General features: G+C 53.8%; 8 protein-coding genes across 8 annotated transcripts; 5 read left to right on the top strand and 3 right to left on the bottom strand.

Annotated features, from left to right (window-relative positions):
- Positions 1-889: 889 nt before the first annotated feature.
- On the top strand, positions 890-2,932 carry CLAFUR5_01353 (Potassium transport protein 1; the record flags this gene model as incomplete). The annotated part of the gene is made up of 5 exons (XM_047900501.1): positions 890-1,974; positions 2,021-2,098; positions 2,148-2,169; positions 2,202-2,365; positions 2,407-2,932. 5 exons carry the CDS (start codon positions 890-892, stop codon positions 2,930-2,932), a joined length of 1,875 nt encoding a protein of 624 aa, XP_047755926.1.
- Positions 2,933-3,275: 343 nt separating this feature from the next.
- CLAFUR5_01352 (uncharacterized protein) lies at positions 3,276-4,816 on the top strand (the record flags this gene model as incomplete). The annotated part of the gene is made up of 6 exons (XM_047900500.1): positions 3,276-3,425; positions 3,514-3,634; positions 3,827-3,929; positions 3,981-4,327; positions 4,415-4,461; positions 4,514-4,816. The coding sequence occupies 6 exons, from the start codon at positions 3,276-3,278 to the stop codon at positions 4,814-4,816; spliced, it is 1,071 nt and encodes a 356-aa protein (XP_047756017.1).
- A 1,438-nt stretch (positions 4,817-6,254) lies between these two features.
- On the top strand, positions 6,255-7,634 carry CLAFUR5_01351 (uncharacterized protein; the record flags this gene model as incomplete). Its single annotated transcript, XM_047900499.1, has 2 exons — positions 6,255-6,722; positions 6,783-7,634. 2 exons carry the CDS (start codon positions 6,255-6,257, stop codon positions 7,632-7,634), a joined length of 1,320 nt encoding a protein of 439 aa, XP_047756014.1.
- A 189-nt stretch (positions 7,635-7,823) lies between these two features.
- On the bottom strand, positions 7,824-8,333 carry CLAFUR5_01350 (uncharacterized protein; the record flags this gene model as incomplete). The annotated part of the gene is made up of 2 exons (XM_047900498.1): positions 7,824-8,240; positions 8,298-8,333. 2 exons carry the CDS (start codon positions 8,331-8,333, stop codon positions 7,824-7,826), a joined length of 453 nt encoding a protein of 150 aa, XP_047756015.1.
- A 576-nt stretch (positions 8,334-8,909) lies between these two features.
- CLAFUR5_20127 (uncharacterized protein) lies at positions 8,910-9,119 on the bottom strand (the record flags this gene model as incomplete). The annotated part of the gene is made up of 2 exons (XM_059462964.1): positions 8,910-9,029; positions 9,084-9,119. The coding sequence occupies 2 exons, from the start codon at positions 9,117-9,119 to the stop codon at positions 8,910-8,912; spliced, it is 156 nt and encodes a 51-aa protein (XP_059318863.1).
- Positions 9,120-9,963: 844 nt separating this feature from the next.
- CLAFUR5_01349 (uncharacterized protein) lies at positions 9,964-10,464 on the bottom strand (the record flags this gene model as incomplete). Its single annotated transcript, XM_047900497.1, has 2 exons — positions 9,964-10,383; positions 10,435-10,464. 2 exons carry the CDS (start codon positions 10,462-10,464, stop codon positions 9,964-9,966), a joined length of 450 nt encoding a protein of 149 aa, XP_047757256.1.
- Positions 10,465-13,322: 2,858 nt separating this feature from the next.
- CLAFUR5_01348 (uncharacterized protein) lies at positions 13,323-13,817 on the top strand (the record flags this gene model as incomplete). Its single annotated transcript, XM_047900496.1, has 1 exon — positions 13,323-13,817. One exon carries the CDS (start codon positions 13,323-13,325, stop codon positions 13,815-13,817), a length of 495 nt encoding a protein of 164 aa, XP_047757255.1.
- Positions 13,818-15,241: 1,424 nt separating this feature from the next.
- CLAFUR5_01347 (uncharacterized protein) lies at positions 15,242-17,566 on the top strand (the record flags this gene model as incomplete). Its single annotated transcript, XM_047900495.1, has 3 exons — positions 15,242-15,751; positions 15,823-16,199; positions 16,249-17,566. The coding sequence occupies 3 exons, from the start codon at positions 15,242-15,244 to the stop codon at positions 17,564-17,566; spliced, it is 2,205 nt and encodes a 734-aa protein (XP_047756167.1).
- Positions 17,567-18,009: the final 443 nt, after the last annotated feature.

Raw genomic sequence — 18,009 nt, 5'->3', positions numbered from 1 at the left:
CGAAAGATAACAAGAAATGGCGGCCCGACGAGCTTGAGACGCTTCATCGCTTACGCCGAGATGGGCTATCATTCAAAGCAATAGCCACCAGATTTCCTGGAATTAGCGCAGGTTGCGTATGGATCCGTTACCATAGATTGAAAGAGGCTGAGCGCCTCGCGACAGGGACACGGCAGGGTTCGTCCCGGCCTGTCGACGATGAATCTGTGCATGAGGGAGGTGGCTCAGGCCCATCGCTCACTACCACTGCAGCTGAATTAGGCCACTGAGGTACGCGCAGAGGAGTACCTTTTGAGATCTCATACGAACAGGCTTGCTGCAATACAGAGCTATGATTGGGAAGCGGAGAGTATATCTTGACTGATTCAGTCATTGATTTCCATCAATCAAACTGGCAGCCACCTGTGCACCCACAACGGGCCTTGCTCCCTCTATCCGGTCAGCAATTTCTACAACCACCACATATGCTCGAGAGTACTCGTTTCGGAAGGCGCTAATATACAGCTGAATTCATTCCCTACCCGTTGAGTCCCATATGGTACCCACTATGCAGGCATTTGACAACTTCTCCTGACTGCAGCAAGCAATGATCGACATCGAGTCTCATATGCTAATAAGCATGCCTTTCTTCGCTCGCCTTCTCTACCCGCCGGCATACTATCACCTGCACTGTGAGCAAACACGCATGGATGGTTCATAAAAAGTCATCCATTACAGCATTGGCTGCCACTACCACACTACCACTACTGCGACAATAGATATACACTGCACTCTGTCACCATTGGCACCGCCTAGCTACACACCAGCTACACATTGCACTTCGCACCCCGTGTCCAGCAACGAGTCAACCCGACGAGTCTACAAGCCTTGTAGGCGTACAGCGGCGATTATGTTACCCCAGCTGCGGAAGACTTGGGGCGTAGTGCTGCGCGCGCTGAGTCTGGCCCTGAGGCGCCTGAAACCTCCGAATAAATACCTCCACTACAAGTCCAAGCTATCCTTGTACTTCGTGGTGCTGATAACCGTCAGCTCAAGCCTACTCTACGTACTAGGCATCTCGGAGAATACGATCTCGGGCATCGATGCTGTCTTCATGGCTTGTAGCGCAGCCTTGGGGGCTGGTTTCAACACTGTCAACCTGTCCACGCTAAATGCTTCCCAGCAGACTGTGATGTACTGTACCATAGTCCTCGGCCATCCGATCTTCATCTCACTTGCCCCGATTCAAGCCAAGATACGCAAGCTTCAGCCGGGTGCCAAGGAATATGTTCGCTCGCGAAAGATGGCGCTCCAGCAATCGTCATCGGAGAGTGTCGCTTCGAGAGCGTCTACACCATCTGAGCCACTAGGAAGGCATGCCGCGACGATCACCATCGACGACACTCAGGCGGCAGCAGCGCTTCGTGCCGAGAGTGCTCTCAGCCCCACCCCATCTTTCCGCCCACGCCTTGGCTCTTCAGGCCTGCAGTTCGAGAGTGATTGTCATGTCACCAGAGCAGAGAGCCGCGCCAGTCAGCTCTTCCGCGGTAGGCGCCCCTCTGCGATCTCCCACCTATCCACGGCAACGCAACAGCCCGCCGCCTCGGTCATTCAAGATGATTTTCGCGCAGCAGGTTACGTTGACCTGCATGGTGGCTTCCATGATCTTACTTCGAAAGGAAAAGATCATACCCAGTTTCTGGAATGCTTGTTCGCGGAATTCCTCCGCGTTGCTATCATATTCCATCTCGTCTTTTGCTACACCGTCGGAGCACTCATTATGGTGCCCATAATCGGCAGAATGCCCCGGAGAGACGGTCTGGATAAGGGATTGAATCTTCATTGGGTTGGCTTCTTCTTAGTGGCATCTTCCTTCACCAACACTGGCCTCACTCTTGTCGACCAGAATATGGTACCATTCCAGCAAGAATGGGCTGTGCTGGGAACAATGGCCTTGCTCATCCTTGCTGGCAACACCCTTCACCCCGTCATCATGTATGGGTACACATGGTGCGCCTATAAGATCCTCACATCCTTTCAGCAATGGTCATGGGCAAAACGATGGACAAAAGGATAATCAGATACAAGAAGACTGTCAGAACTGGATCGATGCGCTGGAGTACGGACTGTCATACTCTCGACGCTGCTACACACTAATGTTCCCAAAGAAAGCGACAATCTGGCTGCTTCGTACTGTCATCCTTCTGACCCTCGGCGATTAGGCAGGATTCGAGCTTTTCAACATCAACAACCCGGACGACGTTTGGTTCAATAAGCCACGTATTAGTCTAGCAATTAAAGCTGGTGTGGGACTCTTCCAGGCTTTCTGCATTCGAAGTGCAGGCTTCACAGTCGTTCCGATCAGCTATATGAGTCCACTAGCGCAGTTCTTCTACATAATGATAATGGCGGTTGGACCTTATCCAGTCAATCTCCTCACACCAATGTGCTTGAAGAGCGCGACCTTGGAATTTGGGATGGAGAGAGGGTCGAGGATGTCAAGTCTGGACGCCTCCACAACATCGCCAAAAAGCTCCATATCGATATCAACGCTTTCGGATGGCTACAACTAGCAAAGCGCATCTCGTTCGATGCTTGGCCCATCTTCATCGCAGCCCTGCTCATTACCTTCACCGAATACCTCGGCGGTAAGATGCCCCCGGGAGACACAGACTTTACTCTAGACACTATTCTCTTCGAGGTTGTGTCGGCGTACGCAGGAGTCGGCTTGTCGGTCGGTCATGACAAGGGAGACACGAGCCTTTGTGCAGTGTTTAGCAATCTCAGTAAAATCATAATCTGCTTGGTCATGTTCGTAGGTCGCCTACGTAACCAGCCTGTTGACCTTGATATGGCTGTGCAGGGTCTGGCGGCGGTGGATGAGGAGCAGAGTGAGATTGAGATGGAGGAGGGGCTAGAGAGTACGAGCGTGAGCGAGGACAGTGATGGTTGAGAGTGTCCATGCCTCTGAGCGCGGCTGAGTGCGTTGTTGTCTTTTGTTATAGTGGAAAGTGCAAGGCTGAAAGGGCATTGGTGCGTCCGTCCCCGTCAGCAGATCCCCATCCATAGAGCTGAAGACGAGGCGGGTTTTCTAAAAGTTCCAGAATCTTAATGGATCCCCAGCACAGCCTTCTATTGTGAGAATAGCGACGAAAGTGACTGCAATTGCTGGACATCCTTGACTCTGAGTCGTGCATCAGGACTGTGCTATTCAGAGGTGAACGTGAAGTTGATGCCCGACTGATCACATTTCGCGATGCAGTCCGTGCACGCTAAGCCGCAACCAGCATAGGCGGATGCAAGGGGTCCGTCGCGCCTTCCAGCTTTCTTTCGAAAACGCAACAGCCTCTCGCGAAACACCCGACGCACACCTCTTCACCACACCACCGCCACCCATTCATCGACACTCCTTCCACCTCCACCCCGGCACTTGGATCGCATCTCTGGTTAGTTGCGGCGCACCACCTACGACATTCATTGCACCACCGCATCGTCGAAACAACACGTACGAGCTTCTGACACCCGCGCAAACAGCTCATATCCACGCCGATCACTCCTCTAGCCTCGCACACGACAAACGCAACCACCACCCACACCACCAACGGAATGGCCGACCTGGACACATACGACGGCGGCGACCAGCGCACCTACGAGGGTACGTCCTTCCATCAGCTCCACCACTCATCGTCTTTGTCAGCCTGCCCGCAAACAGCCTGCCCGCAAACAGCCTGCCGCCAACATGCTGCCACATGCCAGGGATGACATACGCCTTGCTTGCCTGCTGCTGCCTCTGGGATCTGGACATGACACTCACGTGTACAACCAATACTGACATAAGCCATCACAGACGACCGCGACTACCCAGCCCGAGACCGCTCCCGCTCCCCAGACCGCGACCGCGATGGCGACGTCCGCGTCCGCGATGAGCCTTCCAACGGACGTGCTGACCGGTAAGCGCGCCAGGCATAGTTGGGGTACAACACGTCACTGACAAGCCACAGTGATGAGCGTCCGCCACAGAAGAATGGAGATGATGGCGAGCACTCCGTGAACACTGGATCCAACCTCTTCGTCACCGGCATTCATCCACGACTCAGCGAGGAAGAGGTCTCCCGCCTCTTTGAGAAGTATGGACAGGTCGAGAAGTGCAACATCATGCGCGATCCCCACACCCGTGAGAGCCGTGGCTTCGGATTCGTGAAAATGGTCACTTCGGAGGAGGCCGACGCTGCGAAGGAGGCTCTTCAAGGCGAAGTCTACGAGGGCCGCACTTTGTCCATCGAGAAGGCTCGCCGTGCTCGCCCACGCACACCAACACCAGGAAAATACTTCGGCCCACCGAAGCGAGGTTTGCCTACCCGTTCTTTCGACCCATGTTGTCCGCTCTCCTCAGCTACTTCTGGTAGTGTATCGGCTATGCTAACTATGGAAATAGACGAACCTCCTCGCCGTGGAGGATTCCGTGGCGGTGACCGCTTCGACGTACGTGCGATCATTATCGACTATAGTTGCTGCATGCTGACCTCACATACAGGACCGTCGTGGACCTCGACGCGATGACTACCGTGGCGGAGGCTACCGTGACCGCTACGACGACCGCGGCTACGGAGGTGGCCGTCGTGATGACTACGGACGCCCACCAGTCGACCGTTACCAGTCTCGTGATGATCGCTATGGCGGAGACCGACGTGGTGGAGGCTACGGCGGAGGCTACGATCGCGCACCACGTGGTCCACCAGGAGAAGGCGGCAGCTACAGTGGCGGCGGCGACTCGGCTGCACCACGCGATGCCCCATCACGAAGCTATGGCGGAGAAGAGCGCCGCCGTTACGATTAAACGACATGACAAGGTAATGGTGCTTCCCGGCGCTACTAACGAGCAGAGCGCCGTAACGCAGGCACCGATTTCGGCACGAAATTTCAAGAGAGCGGTCAACACCCAAGGAGTTCTGGCAGGAGTTCGGCAGACTGTACTACTACTACACCTCGTTCCTTTCGTCCGGTGCGACTTCAGCATGTGTTATTAGCGGCGTCAGAGGTCGACGATACATCATTGCGGCAAGCAGTGAAACAGTCAAGCTTTCAGTGGTTCCTGGGCACCACTCGCTGTCACCATTCTCGGCAATCAGAATAATCGATGAGACAACTTTCCTTCCATACTTTCGGCTCGCCTTAACCGACTCCAATGCTGTGCGACAACTTCTCTCGGCGAGCACACTTCCAACAGCTGAATCGGCAGACTCGCAGCGGCGTCATTCTATCACCGTCCTACACCGAACCGTCCTGACTCAACCAACCCTCACTGTGATCAGCCTTAACCTCGACATGATACCGTACGAGTTCGCAGCCGCACTCTGGCATTGGTCTGTCCTTTCACCATGACAGCAAGAAGACTGAAGCACCAACTGATCATGCGTCCATCACCACCATTCGTACTTTCAGCTTGCAATAACACTTCCAGCCTTGACCAAACTAGACGACCTCTGTTATCAGTTCTCCGACAGTAACACCTTGGCACTTACAGTGGCAACTGGCTTGAATGTTCCAGCCCACCTCCACATTCCCCCTCACACAGACGCTTGCTGACTGGGCCGCAGATCTACCTCAGGGTCGCCATCGCTCCATCACAGGTATACGACCCCTCGACTCATGGTAAGACCTAGGCAGCGCACGGTTCCCACGCTCAACACAACTGAACTAGGCACAATCCAGTCTTGAACTGCTTAGCGACTATGTCGTTGCATGAAATCATGATGATGATTGCACACCAAAGTACCAGGTAAGTCAATGCTCGCTGCCATCGAACGCAGCTTTCCTTTTCTCTTGTGCGACGGCGGCGGCGCAGAAGGTGCGGGACGAGAGGAAGAAGCAAAAGGAGGAGGAGAAGAAGGAGGTTCTCGTCCGTAGTGGCTTAATCTCAACATGTATTCTGCACCGTCCACTGCCTTCAATTCCTCCCTCGTGCTATGATTGCATCCCCGTGACTGCGTGATTATGCTTCAAAGCTTGGTTTGCTAGCGTGCCTGCTGCGTAAGCTCAACCAGGATCGTCACCTCTCCTTTGCACGCGATTGCACAAAAGTGACCATCTACCGACTCCACCCTTCCTCCTGCTCCCGGTGCTCCGTGAGACGGCTTCGGATCTACAGCAAGCGAGCTGTCCAATGGCGTGTCTAATGCACATCTTACATCTGTCGTCTGTTGCGAACATACATCATCAACTTTCCTCCTTGAATCCGAGTCGCAGCCACCACGGCTCTCTTCCGCCGCCGTAGAATGGTCTTCCGTCGGTTCTTGCCTTTCTTCCTCGCTGCTGGAGTTGCTACGATTCTATTCTTTACCGTAGTTCAGGGACGAGATGTGGGACTACCATGGCAGCTTGTTGGTTTGGGAGAGGACGTAGGGCCGACGGAGGAAGAGATTAAGAGTGGGGAGAATGTCTTGCCGGATGTGAAACATGTCGACCAAGACAAACACGATGGAGCTGGAGGCAGTGGAAGAGATTGGCATGTCTTCCAGGAGCCGAAAGTCGAGGAGACGAGTCCATATCCGCAAGGCAAAATGAAGCCGCCAGGGAGTAATTACACCAAGGGTCTCGTGCTACCCAGGTTGAAGAGGGAGGATACGGGGTGGGTTGAAGAGGAGCTGGTGGATTTGATGGATGAAGAGCTGTTGAGGAGTTATATCTATGTTGTGGATGATCCGACTGCGGCGTTAAGGCCGCCGAAGAATAAAGGGCATGAGGTAGGCTGTCGTTGATGGCCACGTGCTGGTGGAGTACAGCTGACTCTGTTGCGTCGGTAGGTCTCGGTGTACCTTTCCTACATCATCGATTATTACGAGCACTTACCGGATGTGAGCATCTTCATGCATGCACATCGCTACGCTTGGCATAACAACGAGCTACTTAACACTGATGCTGCGGCAATGGTGAGGGCTTTGAGCCCTGAGAGGGTAACAAGAGAGGGTTACATGAACCTCCGCTGCCACTGGGATCCTGGGTGTCCTGCTTGGCTACATCCCGGGTCGACGATGGAGAATCGCGACAAACAGGAAGAGGTCATACTGGCCGATTCATGGTCTCAACTTTTCCCGCTCGATCCTATACCCACCGTTCTTGCCCAACCCTGCTGCGCCCAGTTCGCAGTATCTCGCGAGCGGATTCAGGAAACGAACAAGATGCGATATATCTATATGCGCGACTGGGTCATGCGCACAGACCTGAACGACTATCTCTCCGGCCGTGTCTTCGAATACATCTGGCAATTCATCTTCAGCAAAACTGCCATTCACTGCCCTAGCATGTCGGCGTGCTACTGCGATGGGTACGGCATTTGCTTCGAATCTCCCGAGAAGTTCGACGAATGGTTCAAGCTGAAGTATGAAAAGAATCAGGTCAACGAGGAGTTGAGGATGTGGAGGGTGAAGGCGAATAAGATCGAGACGTTGCATGGGAACGCAGAGGATGGGAGAATCAAAGAGGAGGCGAAGTTGGAGGTGCCGGAGGTGGGCATGGATCGGGAGTTGGAGAATTGGGTCGCGAAATTGGAGAATGAGATGGAGAAGAGGAGGCAGAAAGCTATTGAGAGGGGGCGGGATCCTGAGCAGAGGGCGAAGGGGAGTGGGAGGGGATGGAAGAAGGGTGATGGGTTTTGAGCAGATCACATGAGAAGTATGCTTGGCACGCCCTCAACTTCCCGGACCACTCGCTGCTTGGACTCGATATGGCCGACCATCACCGCCGCTTTCAATGCCCACGGACTGTTATTCTCCGCGTAAAGCGCCGACAACATTACCATGACCCTCCGATCCCGGCCTTCACTACGCAGCCCAATGCACCATATATCAGACCCGAAACCCCTCCTTTCGCAGCTTCTTGCGTTCAATCTTGACCGCGATCTGGTCGCGCTCAATGCTATCCATGATGTGGTTGCAGCGGTCCATTGCAGCAGTCCAGCGACGGAGCCCTGCACGCCGAGAGCCCAGCCCGAGATCGTACCGCTGCTTACAGCTCTCAGATTCCAGCTGTGCATCAGTCAAGTCCGCCCATCGCTCGTCAAGTATAGCTGATAGGCGCTTGTTGAAAATTCCCACGCTCTCCTCGCGAATGGCTACATTGACTTGCACAAGTGGCAGTTCTCTAAGCTTTCGTTCGGAGGGGTCGATCGTGAAATCGGCGAGGACGAGCTTGTAGACTTCGAGTCGGAGTTCTGGTGGTAGGGTGAAGAATTGACACTTCTTAGGTGGAAGTTCTGTCACAGTCTGTCTTGGTGGTCAGTACCCGCATCGCAACCGCCTTTCGATGGGCGCAAGACACACCTTCAGCTTCTTGCGGGTCTGTCTCGTGCGGGCCATGATGGATGAGTGGTGTGCGGTTGTATTGTTGGTGAGAATAAGAGATAGTGTCTGTGTCGTGGAGAGATAAGAAGTGTGTAGAATGAACAAGAATGGAGTCTTCGGAAGAGAAGCTTGCACTTAAAGCTGATACGGGCATGTGCTAACGCAAGTGAAGCATGCGGCACGTGCGCTTCTAGCCAGCAAAGGCCTTGGAAACTAGCTCTGTCTACCACCAACCAGACTCGGATTCGACCCCGTTCGAGCCTCGAAGTTCTGCACTGGCGCCGCGCTCGAGTGACTTTTCAGACTCGAAAGCCTTCTCGCCTCAGCAGAGCCGCTCCCTTGCTGCCCTTTATTGGATATCTTCAAGGCGGTCTTTGTATGCACCGACCCGGGCCTCCGCTTCCATCAATTGATCCTTATCAATCGTCGGATGCTCCAAGAGCGCTCTTTTGTGGGAACCAATGAGTGAATTGGCAGCCGTCAATCTACCCTCCCAATCGATGATTTTGGCGGGTCGCGCTTGTTGAAGATCGGGATTCTTTCGACTAGAATGCGTTTGCAGACTTGCAAGAGGGACCGCGGTTCCGTTGTCTAGTAGTAGCCGTAGCCGCAGACCACGTTCAAGTCGGACAGGGCGAGCTCGTGGATGTCGATGCGAATCTCTGGTGGCAGTCTGGTAATGTGGTTGCGTTTTGGTGATGTGGTGGAAGACTTGGGACACTTCAGCACGCAGGTTGTGAGTATGATGTGAGAGATGTCTCATACCTCATGCTGAGTGGTAATGGGCGTGTCAGGAGCCATGACTGCTTGATGATGACGGCGAGTGTGGTGAAGAGTCAAGACGCGCGGATTGAAAGACAGATAGTGGCTTGGGGCACTAGCGTGAGTATGAGGCTGAAATCGCCATTACTATTTAGCGAATAATCCAGCGACCATTTGGGTCTGCCGCCCAGGACACTTCCGGCTCATACTCGAAATCTCTGCAGCCTCAGCTTGCGGCGCTCGCGTACCACGACACCACGGGTGGCGTGCCAGTCATGATCAAGCACGCGGACGTGTTCACAAACGCGCATCATCTCCGCGAGATCATGGTCGCTGTGGCTCTGCTCGAAAACATCAATTCTTGTCTCATAATGTGCAAGTGCAGCCTGCATTAGGAGGTCCCTCTCGCTGGAGATCGCTGACAGTCGCTTGTCGAAGAACCCTACGCACTCTGTTCGCACGACAGTACAGACGCGAAGGAGAGGGGGCTTGATACTGTCCCAAGGATCGTCGATGTTGAAGTCGGCGAAGACAAGCTTGTAGATCTCGAGTCGCAGTTCGGGTGGGATGGTGAGGAAATCGACGCGTAGTGGTCACTGGGTTATGATCGTTCTGGTCTGCATTATTAGTCAGTGTCGGCCAGTGTTGTTTTATATGGTGGAAACCTACAGTCTTTGGGTTAGTTGTCATGGTGGCGTTTGGGCTTGTCTGCGTGATATGGACGGTGGATGACGGGATTGAGTACAGAGAGAAACTCTTTTGTGGCGGAAAGATGTGCTTGGAAATCCGACTTGGCGTCGCATGTGCTTATGAAAGCGAAGGTCCCATCACCTTCACTCGCAATCGAGTATCCGTCTTGCCTGTGATGTGCTACGCCATAGCGTCAGACTCGAGATCCCTCCTTCCTCAGCCTGCTGCGGAAGCACTCGACGGTATCGCGAGTATCGTCAAGGTATTGGCTGGTGGACTGGAAAAGGTTCAATGCGTCACGGATCTCGAGTCTGGTAACGATGTTGAGGATGTTGCCATCGTCGAGCGCGGCTTTTACTTCTTCCGCATATGACCTCACGGCGGATTGAGCAGCACGCCGCTCGTCGAGGATATCGGTCAAGCGTGCATTGAAGATGTAGACGCTTTCTCCCCGCATGAGCCTGCAGACGTTCAGGAGGGCTGGCTCTTGACTGGATGCTGGAGTGGGTAGATCGTTGATCGAGAAATTTTCGAGGACGTGCTCATAGATGTGAAGACGGACTTCTGGTGGGATGCTGAGGAAGTGACTCTGTGGTTGCTCAGACGTGGAGGTCTGCAATATGGCAAGTAAGGACCAGCGACATTAGGAGCGTGCTGGTCTCACACTGAACTCAGTGGAGTCAGCGGTGGGCATGTCGGATGTGTTTGATGGTGGTGAGATTGGTGTGTTGAGTGATCGTGGTGTAGGCGTGTTCATTTGTGACGAAGATGTAAAGAGTGCATGAAGGAAGAGAATCTTCATAATCTGAAGCCGTCACTGCATATGCGAACGACCAGCAATCTGAAGTGAACGAGTGCTTTACAGTCGCAACACCGCCCGTTACATGAGACTTCAGTCCGCGGAAAGCACCCTCGCTAGTAGTACTGACGCGAAAGCTTCAGTACGTGCTGTCGGGCTATGCTCTGGCGTGTCAACAGTATCAGGATCAAGCCTCATCGACCAAATACCCAACCCAATCTCCCTTAGCCTGCCTGAGCTTGCTACACATCTGGTGTCATTTGGCCCGATGATACAATCTCTGGCGCCCACGGACAATGTCAGCCATTCCTTTTGCTGCTTGAAGTCGATTACTGCTCGTCGATAAGCACCGAGCTTGCTGAAGTCGGCCAAATGACTGTCTGCACAACAAGTAGCTCGTGCTCGATCTGTCGCGGCGGATCTGCTGTTGACTATGACAGCCCGTTGCTTAAGGCCAGATCGGAACGGCGTTGTTGCGTGTGAGCCGACAGAGTCGAGTAGTCCAGGCTCTGCAATGAACGATGCGTAAGAATCGAAAGTGAAGCCGCTTCGAGCAGGCTCGTACATGTCGAGACGAGCTCTGGCGACGGTTTGAAGAGCATGTCTTGACTCTGCATTGCGTATGGTGGTGGCTCTGGATGGGGGCTTTTGGAATGCGACTTGGTGTTGACGACAGCTACATGTATTCAAGAAAGAGTGGTTTGGTCGTGCTTGACGAGTTCGCGAGTCTTGGCACAAAGTGATGGCAAAAGTCAGCAGCTCGGAGGGGCCTGTGCAGAGCAACTTCAGTGGACCCAGACGAGTTACTGCTTTCCGGCCGATGGAGGTAATACAAGAGTGATGGCTAAGCTTGTGATCCAGTCACACGAGCGCGAAAAAGCTGCTGCTCGTCGCAGATCGTACTTCGCAGGGCCTCTCCCTCGCTATCGTCGCAGGTGGTATCTAAACCCGCTGGAGATGGAGTCGGCAAGAGATGAAGATGCCAAGTATGAGATGTCGCAGGAGAGGCTGGACTTGCTCGGTATTGCCACATTTCCTGGGGCCTAGGTAGTATGTGATCGAGGTCGAGACTACAGGCCGATGAGCCAGGCGCTTGCGATAAGGCTCATTGTACCTAGCTTCTGCTCTGCTCACGTCTCCTTGTCTGCGCAGAATGATGCACGCCGTTCCAGACAATGACAGCAGTGTGGCTACACGGGACGTTGTCGAAACGACGACCAGCAGGCTGCTTGGGCCGGGGGTCTGCTCGAAGACGTTCTGGGCCTTGATACTTGCTGTCTCTTGTTCTGGACACTTCAATCAATTTGAGCAGATTAATATAGTTTCGATGGCCTGGAGATGGCGCTGTTTGGCCCTGATGGAGATTTTGGTCGGGCGGTCCACTGTGATCAACCTTGAAAGAACTGTCAAACATGTGAAAGTCAATGCCGTTGACAGGAACTCAAATAGATCGTTCCAGACTCTCCGGGATACGCAAGTCAGCAACTCAGCTTCGGACCAGTCGTCCTACGGAGAGCGCCTTCACGCGGCGGACGACGTAAGTACCTTCGCTACGACGAAGAGAAACTAAGACTCTCCCTCTCGAACTCGAACCCCCCTCTCGAATCGCGGCTTAGCCGTAAACACGAAAAGCGACGCCTATTCGAAACCTATAACGCGACGGGTAACCTAGGGTACGGTACGAAGAAGTTGGGAAGAGAAGAGAGGAGAAGAGAGGATACGCCCGGATATCTATTAACGAAGACACTCGGAACTGCTCGAAAGAAGAGAGAAGGCGGCGGACTCTCTTCGGACAACGACGGCCGTACAAAGCGAGCGCTCTCGCTACGAATCTAGAGCGAGACACCAAATCTCGGGATATCGTACGAAGGAGGCGGTCGAAGACTCTCGGAGGGGACGGGTTATTCGAGATACTGCCTCTCTCTCTCTCAAATTCTCGGTTTTCGGCGTGCGTACGGCGGGCCTACCCGGCGCGGCGTAGCGAAGAAACACGGGCGCAATTTGCCGTCTATCCCGGGCGACAAGACCGCGACAAATTTTACTACCGGGACGCGGCGTACTACCGTAGCAATATTCGTCGACCTTTATTACGAATATTTCCCAGGCGTGCATAAGTCCAGGTTGGTTGTGTAGCTGCGAGCATGTAACAGCCTACTAGTGAACCTGCGCCGTAGTTGGCGGCAGTCGATCTCGGCCGGACAGTGCGGCAGCATGGCGGAAGATGGTGTCTTTGCACATCAGCAGCAGATGGAGTGGTAATCAGGAGAGCCGTCGGCCCAGATCGAAAGACGTAGGGCATTCCTGAGCCACCGATCGGCCAAGACGTCAAAGCATGCAAACCAACCCACCTGTGGCTCAGCAGCCAAGATGTGCCGGGGAGCAGGTCGAAGGACCAATCAGTTGATCCCACGCTAGAGACGATCATGCTGTGACATTGCTGTCCCCCATCGGCGCCGTCGCCAGTCATCGAAAGTTCGTGACAGTTTCGCACGCAAAGCTCTTCCCACTTGGTGCGCTGACGGCCAGAACGGCTGCGATCTGGTCACTCGGTAGCAATCTGCTGTCGGGCCACAGCAGAGCCCGGGAATTGCCCAAGCGTGGTCTGCCGGCCATGTCGCTTCATATATCTCTGGCAGTCTCGGCTGCCGGGCCTCGCCTCATGAGCCTCTATCTATCACCTACCCTACACACATTTCTGTGTTTCGACAGTCTGACGACAGAGCACCTACGCAATCTTAGATGTCGTAACGACTATGTTCTCTACCAACAACGACGCCGAACGCCGTCTTGACTACTTTACCGTCGTGCGGCCAAACTACAATCACTACTCTGTCGAAACACCTTGCTGCTCGCCTTCGCTCAACTCAAGCGAAGACGTCCACTGCTATCCGGAGCACCCTCTTCTGGCCTCTCCCGACTTCGATTCGCACCTGCTTGAGTCGCCAGCGCCCAAGATGTCCGCCAACTTGATGTCGCTGCAGACTGCTGCAGCACATGGCCATTCAAAGAGCCGACCACGGCCGTACCCAATGCAAAACGTACTCTACGTCTCGAGCGACGATTCTTCTGGATCCGACAGCCGAAGCTCATCTATCAGTCCCATGACACCAGTCGCTGCTAGATGTTCAAGATGCCAGCGAACGAACAGCGTCGACTTGAAGACGGGAAAGTCCAACATGGTATCTTATGGTCTGAATCTCTGGTACTGTGGCCGCTGTGCCACTCTGGTTGGCCTGAACAAGGGCTGAAGAGCAGCAGAAGTGTTGCCTACAAGCCAAGTAGGCCGACTTCTTACACACATATCAACTATGGATTGCCATACAACATCACACCCAAAATTGTGCCTGGCACTAACTGAGTCAACCTGGAGCAGTCAAAGACTAGCCCAGTACATCCTCGATCAAGAGTGACAAGATCTACAAGGACGTCTGGAACATTCAATGGCGACGCTGTACACATTTCAGGTACAACTATCGGACAGTCCAACACCATTGGTTGGCGCGTCGCTCAGCAATGTTACGGATGACGAATACAGCGGAGGACGACAATGTGGCGGGAAGGAAACCTCGGGGATGAAGTACATGGAGGTCAGCAACGAAGATGAAGCCACTGGTTGGCTAGCATTGCAAGACGTCCAGCTATTGGAATATTATGTATCAACGACTTGATGACTTACTGAGACACCCTCTTTGCGTTGGCGATGTTTGATCGCAGTAGACATGGGAGACTGTACCAACAAATCGATTAGTGCAGCTTCAATACTGTGGTGGTTCGTCTTACCATATCAGCTCACTCTCATAGCACAACGATATCGTGCTAACAACCGACGATCCTCTTCGCATGCCAGCCCAGCGGACCTCAGCCCCGCTCCAACAATATTCATCGAGCATCTAGATAGCTTATCGTCGATCACCAAGACACGAAACCTTAATCTGACACGAGGCGTCAGAATCTCTTGACCACCTGCGTGACCAGGTTTGGGAGGTACAACAACGATCGGTAACTTGCGCTTGTCGGTTGCATTAGCACGACCATCTCGACTCGCCAACACAGTCCTCACGAAGTCACGTAGAGTCGTTCTTCGAGACGAAGTGCAATTTCCGTAGCCTATCTTGTGGCTGTGCCGACTATTGAACTGTAGTAGGAACGTGGACTATTGGGCATCGATGGAGCGCGCAGGCACAGCAAGCTAGCAGACAGTTGCTGCCGTATCGCATCCTCCTCCATCCTGCTAGTGCTAGGACCGCGTCCGCGGACCTGCCAGGCCAAGCTAGCCGTAAAACGCGTGCCAGTCAGCCCTGGCATCGTGACTTGGGAGGAGATCCAGGAAGCCGGGTTAACACGTGAAGGACATGCTTCATCTTTCTCGTTCGCCGGCGGTCGCGCGTACGTCGCCCTCGCGATGCCCGCGGACTATACACACTGCCAGCGACGGGCTTTGTCGACCGCCTTGTCAAGGTTCCGTAACGCATCGAGCTGGGAGCGATTCCATCTGCGATGTGTGCCGTCGCAGGCGTGGCGCAGGCGAGTAGGAGCTCCTCTCACAGAGGCAGCCTCTGGCAGCGTGACTCAGAAGTCATCGCAGATGTTGCTGGGTATCCGGCACTTGAGTCGTATGTCGTGCAGCGACCTGTTCGCCTCCAAGAAACGAGCTGCAGAGAGCCGACGCTGAATGATAGTGCATCGGAGTCATCGAAGAAGGCGTTCCAAGATCCGATCAACGTCGCCTGCGCCTGTTGGCGCGGTGATCCTTCCGGCTTGGCAACACAACCACGAAGAAAGTTTTTGCAGGCACAACCGCCTCGGACGTGACTGGCAACAGGATTGTGATGACCCAGCAAAACACATGCTCGATATGGACCAATACAAGGCCTCCATTGAGAGTGTCGACAATGCCTTGAACCGTCTCAACCAGACACTTGCATCGTACAAGCTACTGCTGTCAGAGCCCACCAAAACAGCCACCACCAAATCCGCAGGAAAGGACGGCACAAATGGATCACGTGCAGAGACCTCTCATCCACCACAGACGAGCGAGCGTGCGCATAATGGGGTATTATCTTCGGGTAAGGCGGCTGCTCCCTCAGAGAAAAGCGTCGTAGCTGAGACCAAGACTCAACCCGACCTGAGTCCTGCTGAGAGCCTGGTCCGTAGTTTGCGGTCCACTAACTCATATCCGGAGGTGTGTACTGGCTACAAGCAGTCTCTAGGCTGCGTGTTGTGGCAAAGAAGGTAGGCTGATTGCTGTACTAGCCGAACCTCAGCGGAGCATATCGTGCACGCAGATTGGAAGAGGCGTTCATACGGCTCGCGAGTGAGCCATACTGCCTGCCATTTTACCTTGCCCAAGCCATAGACTTTCTTGGACTAGGGTATCCTGACCTGGCCTCGGGAGCTGCATACAAGGCTTTGCTGCTATCTGATGCGCTTGATAATGAGGCAGAAGAATACCATGACGAAGCGTCGGACTCGCTGAAAGGCGTGATACAGCTCCAGCCTTTGGAAGAGCGGATTTCGACCATCAGACGAGCCATGGATGCAGAGCTGCAGAGCGCGAGTCCTACAGAGCTTGATCCGACTCTGGACGTTGAGCTTGTGCTATGGCTCAAAGGCCATTATCGCCTGATTCTGTGAGTCGACCATTACTGCACATACTTGCAAAAAGCTGACGCAGACCAGATACCGCCTCCTGACACGCAGCCTTTTGCTTTGCGGCTGCTTCAGAAGCGCGTTGACCTATGTAAAGCAGGCCCTTAGAACCTATCCTGGTGATAGAGAGCTGGCTTCCATTCACATTGCCATCCTTCGCGCCGGTGCCAAGCTGGAAGGCAAAGCGCTAAGTATGGATTCACCGCCGAGCGACTGGCCGGATAGTGGCTTGGTCAGACGTGAGCAATACCCGTGGAATGGCTACGAGCCAGATCGCATCAACATGCTCGGCGAGCTTAATGAGCTGATGAGCATTGCTTCTAGCAAGCTCGAAGTCCGCGCTGTTGACCTGCCAGCGCTGGGGGGAGGTCCAGAAGAAGTTTCAACACAGCTCGGTGTATTCGCCAAGACAGACATTGGCCCCAACGAGGAGATACTCAACGAGACCAGCTTGCTAACCGCCAATAACAAACTACAAGATGCGCTATGCGATGCTTGCAGCGCTGACCTGCCGGATCTGAACAGCAAAGAAGGTGAAGCAATCATCTCATGTTCGGAATGCGAAGTCGTCTTCTGCAGCCAATGGTGCTACGATGAAGCCATGGAAAGCTATCATCCGGCCTTATGCGACAAAGACATCGAAGCGATTGCGAAAGACGTCCCACCCGCGCAGGCAGCAGATTCGCTTTATTCGCTCCTTCTGCTGCGCTCTTTAGCCATGGCCGAGACGCAAGGTGTCCACCCTCTTCAGCTCCACGAAGCGAAGTACATCTGGGGCGACTTCACGCCAATCCCACAAATCGAAAAGATCATCTATCCAAATCCTAACGACCCCGAATCCTGCACGGCACCCTTAACACTACCTTTCAGCTTCGAACACAATGTTCGCCTACCGTTCCATATGCTCGAGAAAATGGACATTGACATCTTCGCGAACCACCAATACGACGTCTGGGTGTTCAACACATTATACGCCAAATTCCGTGGGACCGCGTCAGCACGCCTCTCTGGACTAGGGGGCAGAGCAATCCGAGGGCCGGAAGTCAGTGCGGTGCATCCTATGTGGTGTCTTGCAAACCACAGCTGCGATCCGAATGTTAGTTGGGAGTGGGGTGGGAGTATCAAATTCTGGACGAGGAAGGAGCGCGTTGCATGGACTGGCAAAGGGGGCGAAAAAGTCACCAAGTCGAAGGCTGGGATCAAGAAGGATGAAGAGGTCGTTAACCATTACTGCGATATCGATCTACCGGTCAAGGAGCGAAGGGAGTGGGCGAGGGGCGCCCTGGGCGGGGAATGCATGTGTGCACGGTGCGTATATGAAGCTGCACAAGAGGAGGAAAGCAAGTAGTGAAGCAACGAGATGCCTTGCTTTCTCTTCTCCCCCTCTTCGACGCGCAAGGGTCTCACTACGCTAACATTAGGTCTCTTGGTGATGTGGAACAAAATTGTCACGTCTGAACGCTTTCCCATAGCGGCTTCAAGACCCTCGTTGACGTTCCTAGAATGACGCTTTGCGTGTTTAATTGACTTCTGCTTCTGCATCAGGTGAAGTGTCGATAGTCTCATTGCACGCATACAAGCTCTTGACTTATCTTGATGGTAGAGCTATGCCGTAGAGGTCACATCAACATCACTCAACCCCCTCGTCGACCTCGCATCACGCATCTTGGCCTCCATAATTGCCTCGGTAATAGCAAGAAAAGTGGTAGTGATGTCGATGCTATAGAAGTGTCTACGAAGCTGTTCTGAAGATGGAGGTGTCCGGACCCTGAATCAGGTCACGTGACACCG

The sequence above is a fragment of the Fulvia fulva genome, chromosome 1 (assembly GCF_020509005.1).
Source record: "Fulvia fulva chromosome 1, complete sequence".
NCBI lineage: Eukaryota > Fungi > Ascomycota > Dothideomycetes > Mycosphaerellales > Mycosphaerellaceae > Fulvia > Fulvia fulva.
Note: the sequence above shows the minus strand (reverse complement) of the source record. Positions and strands in the feature narration are given on the sequence as shown.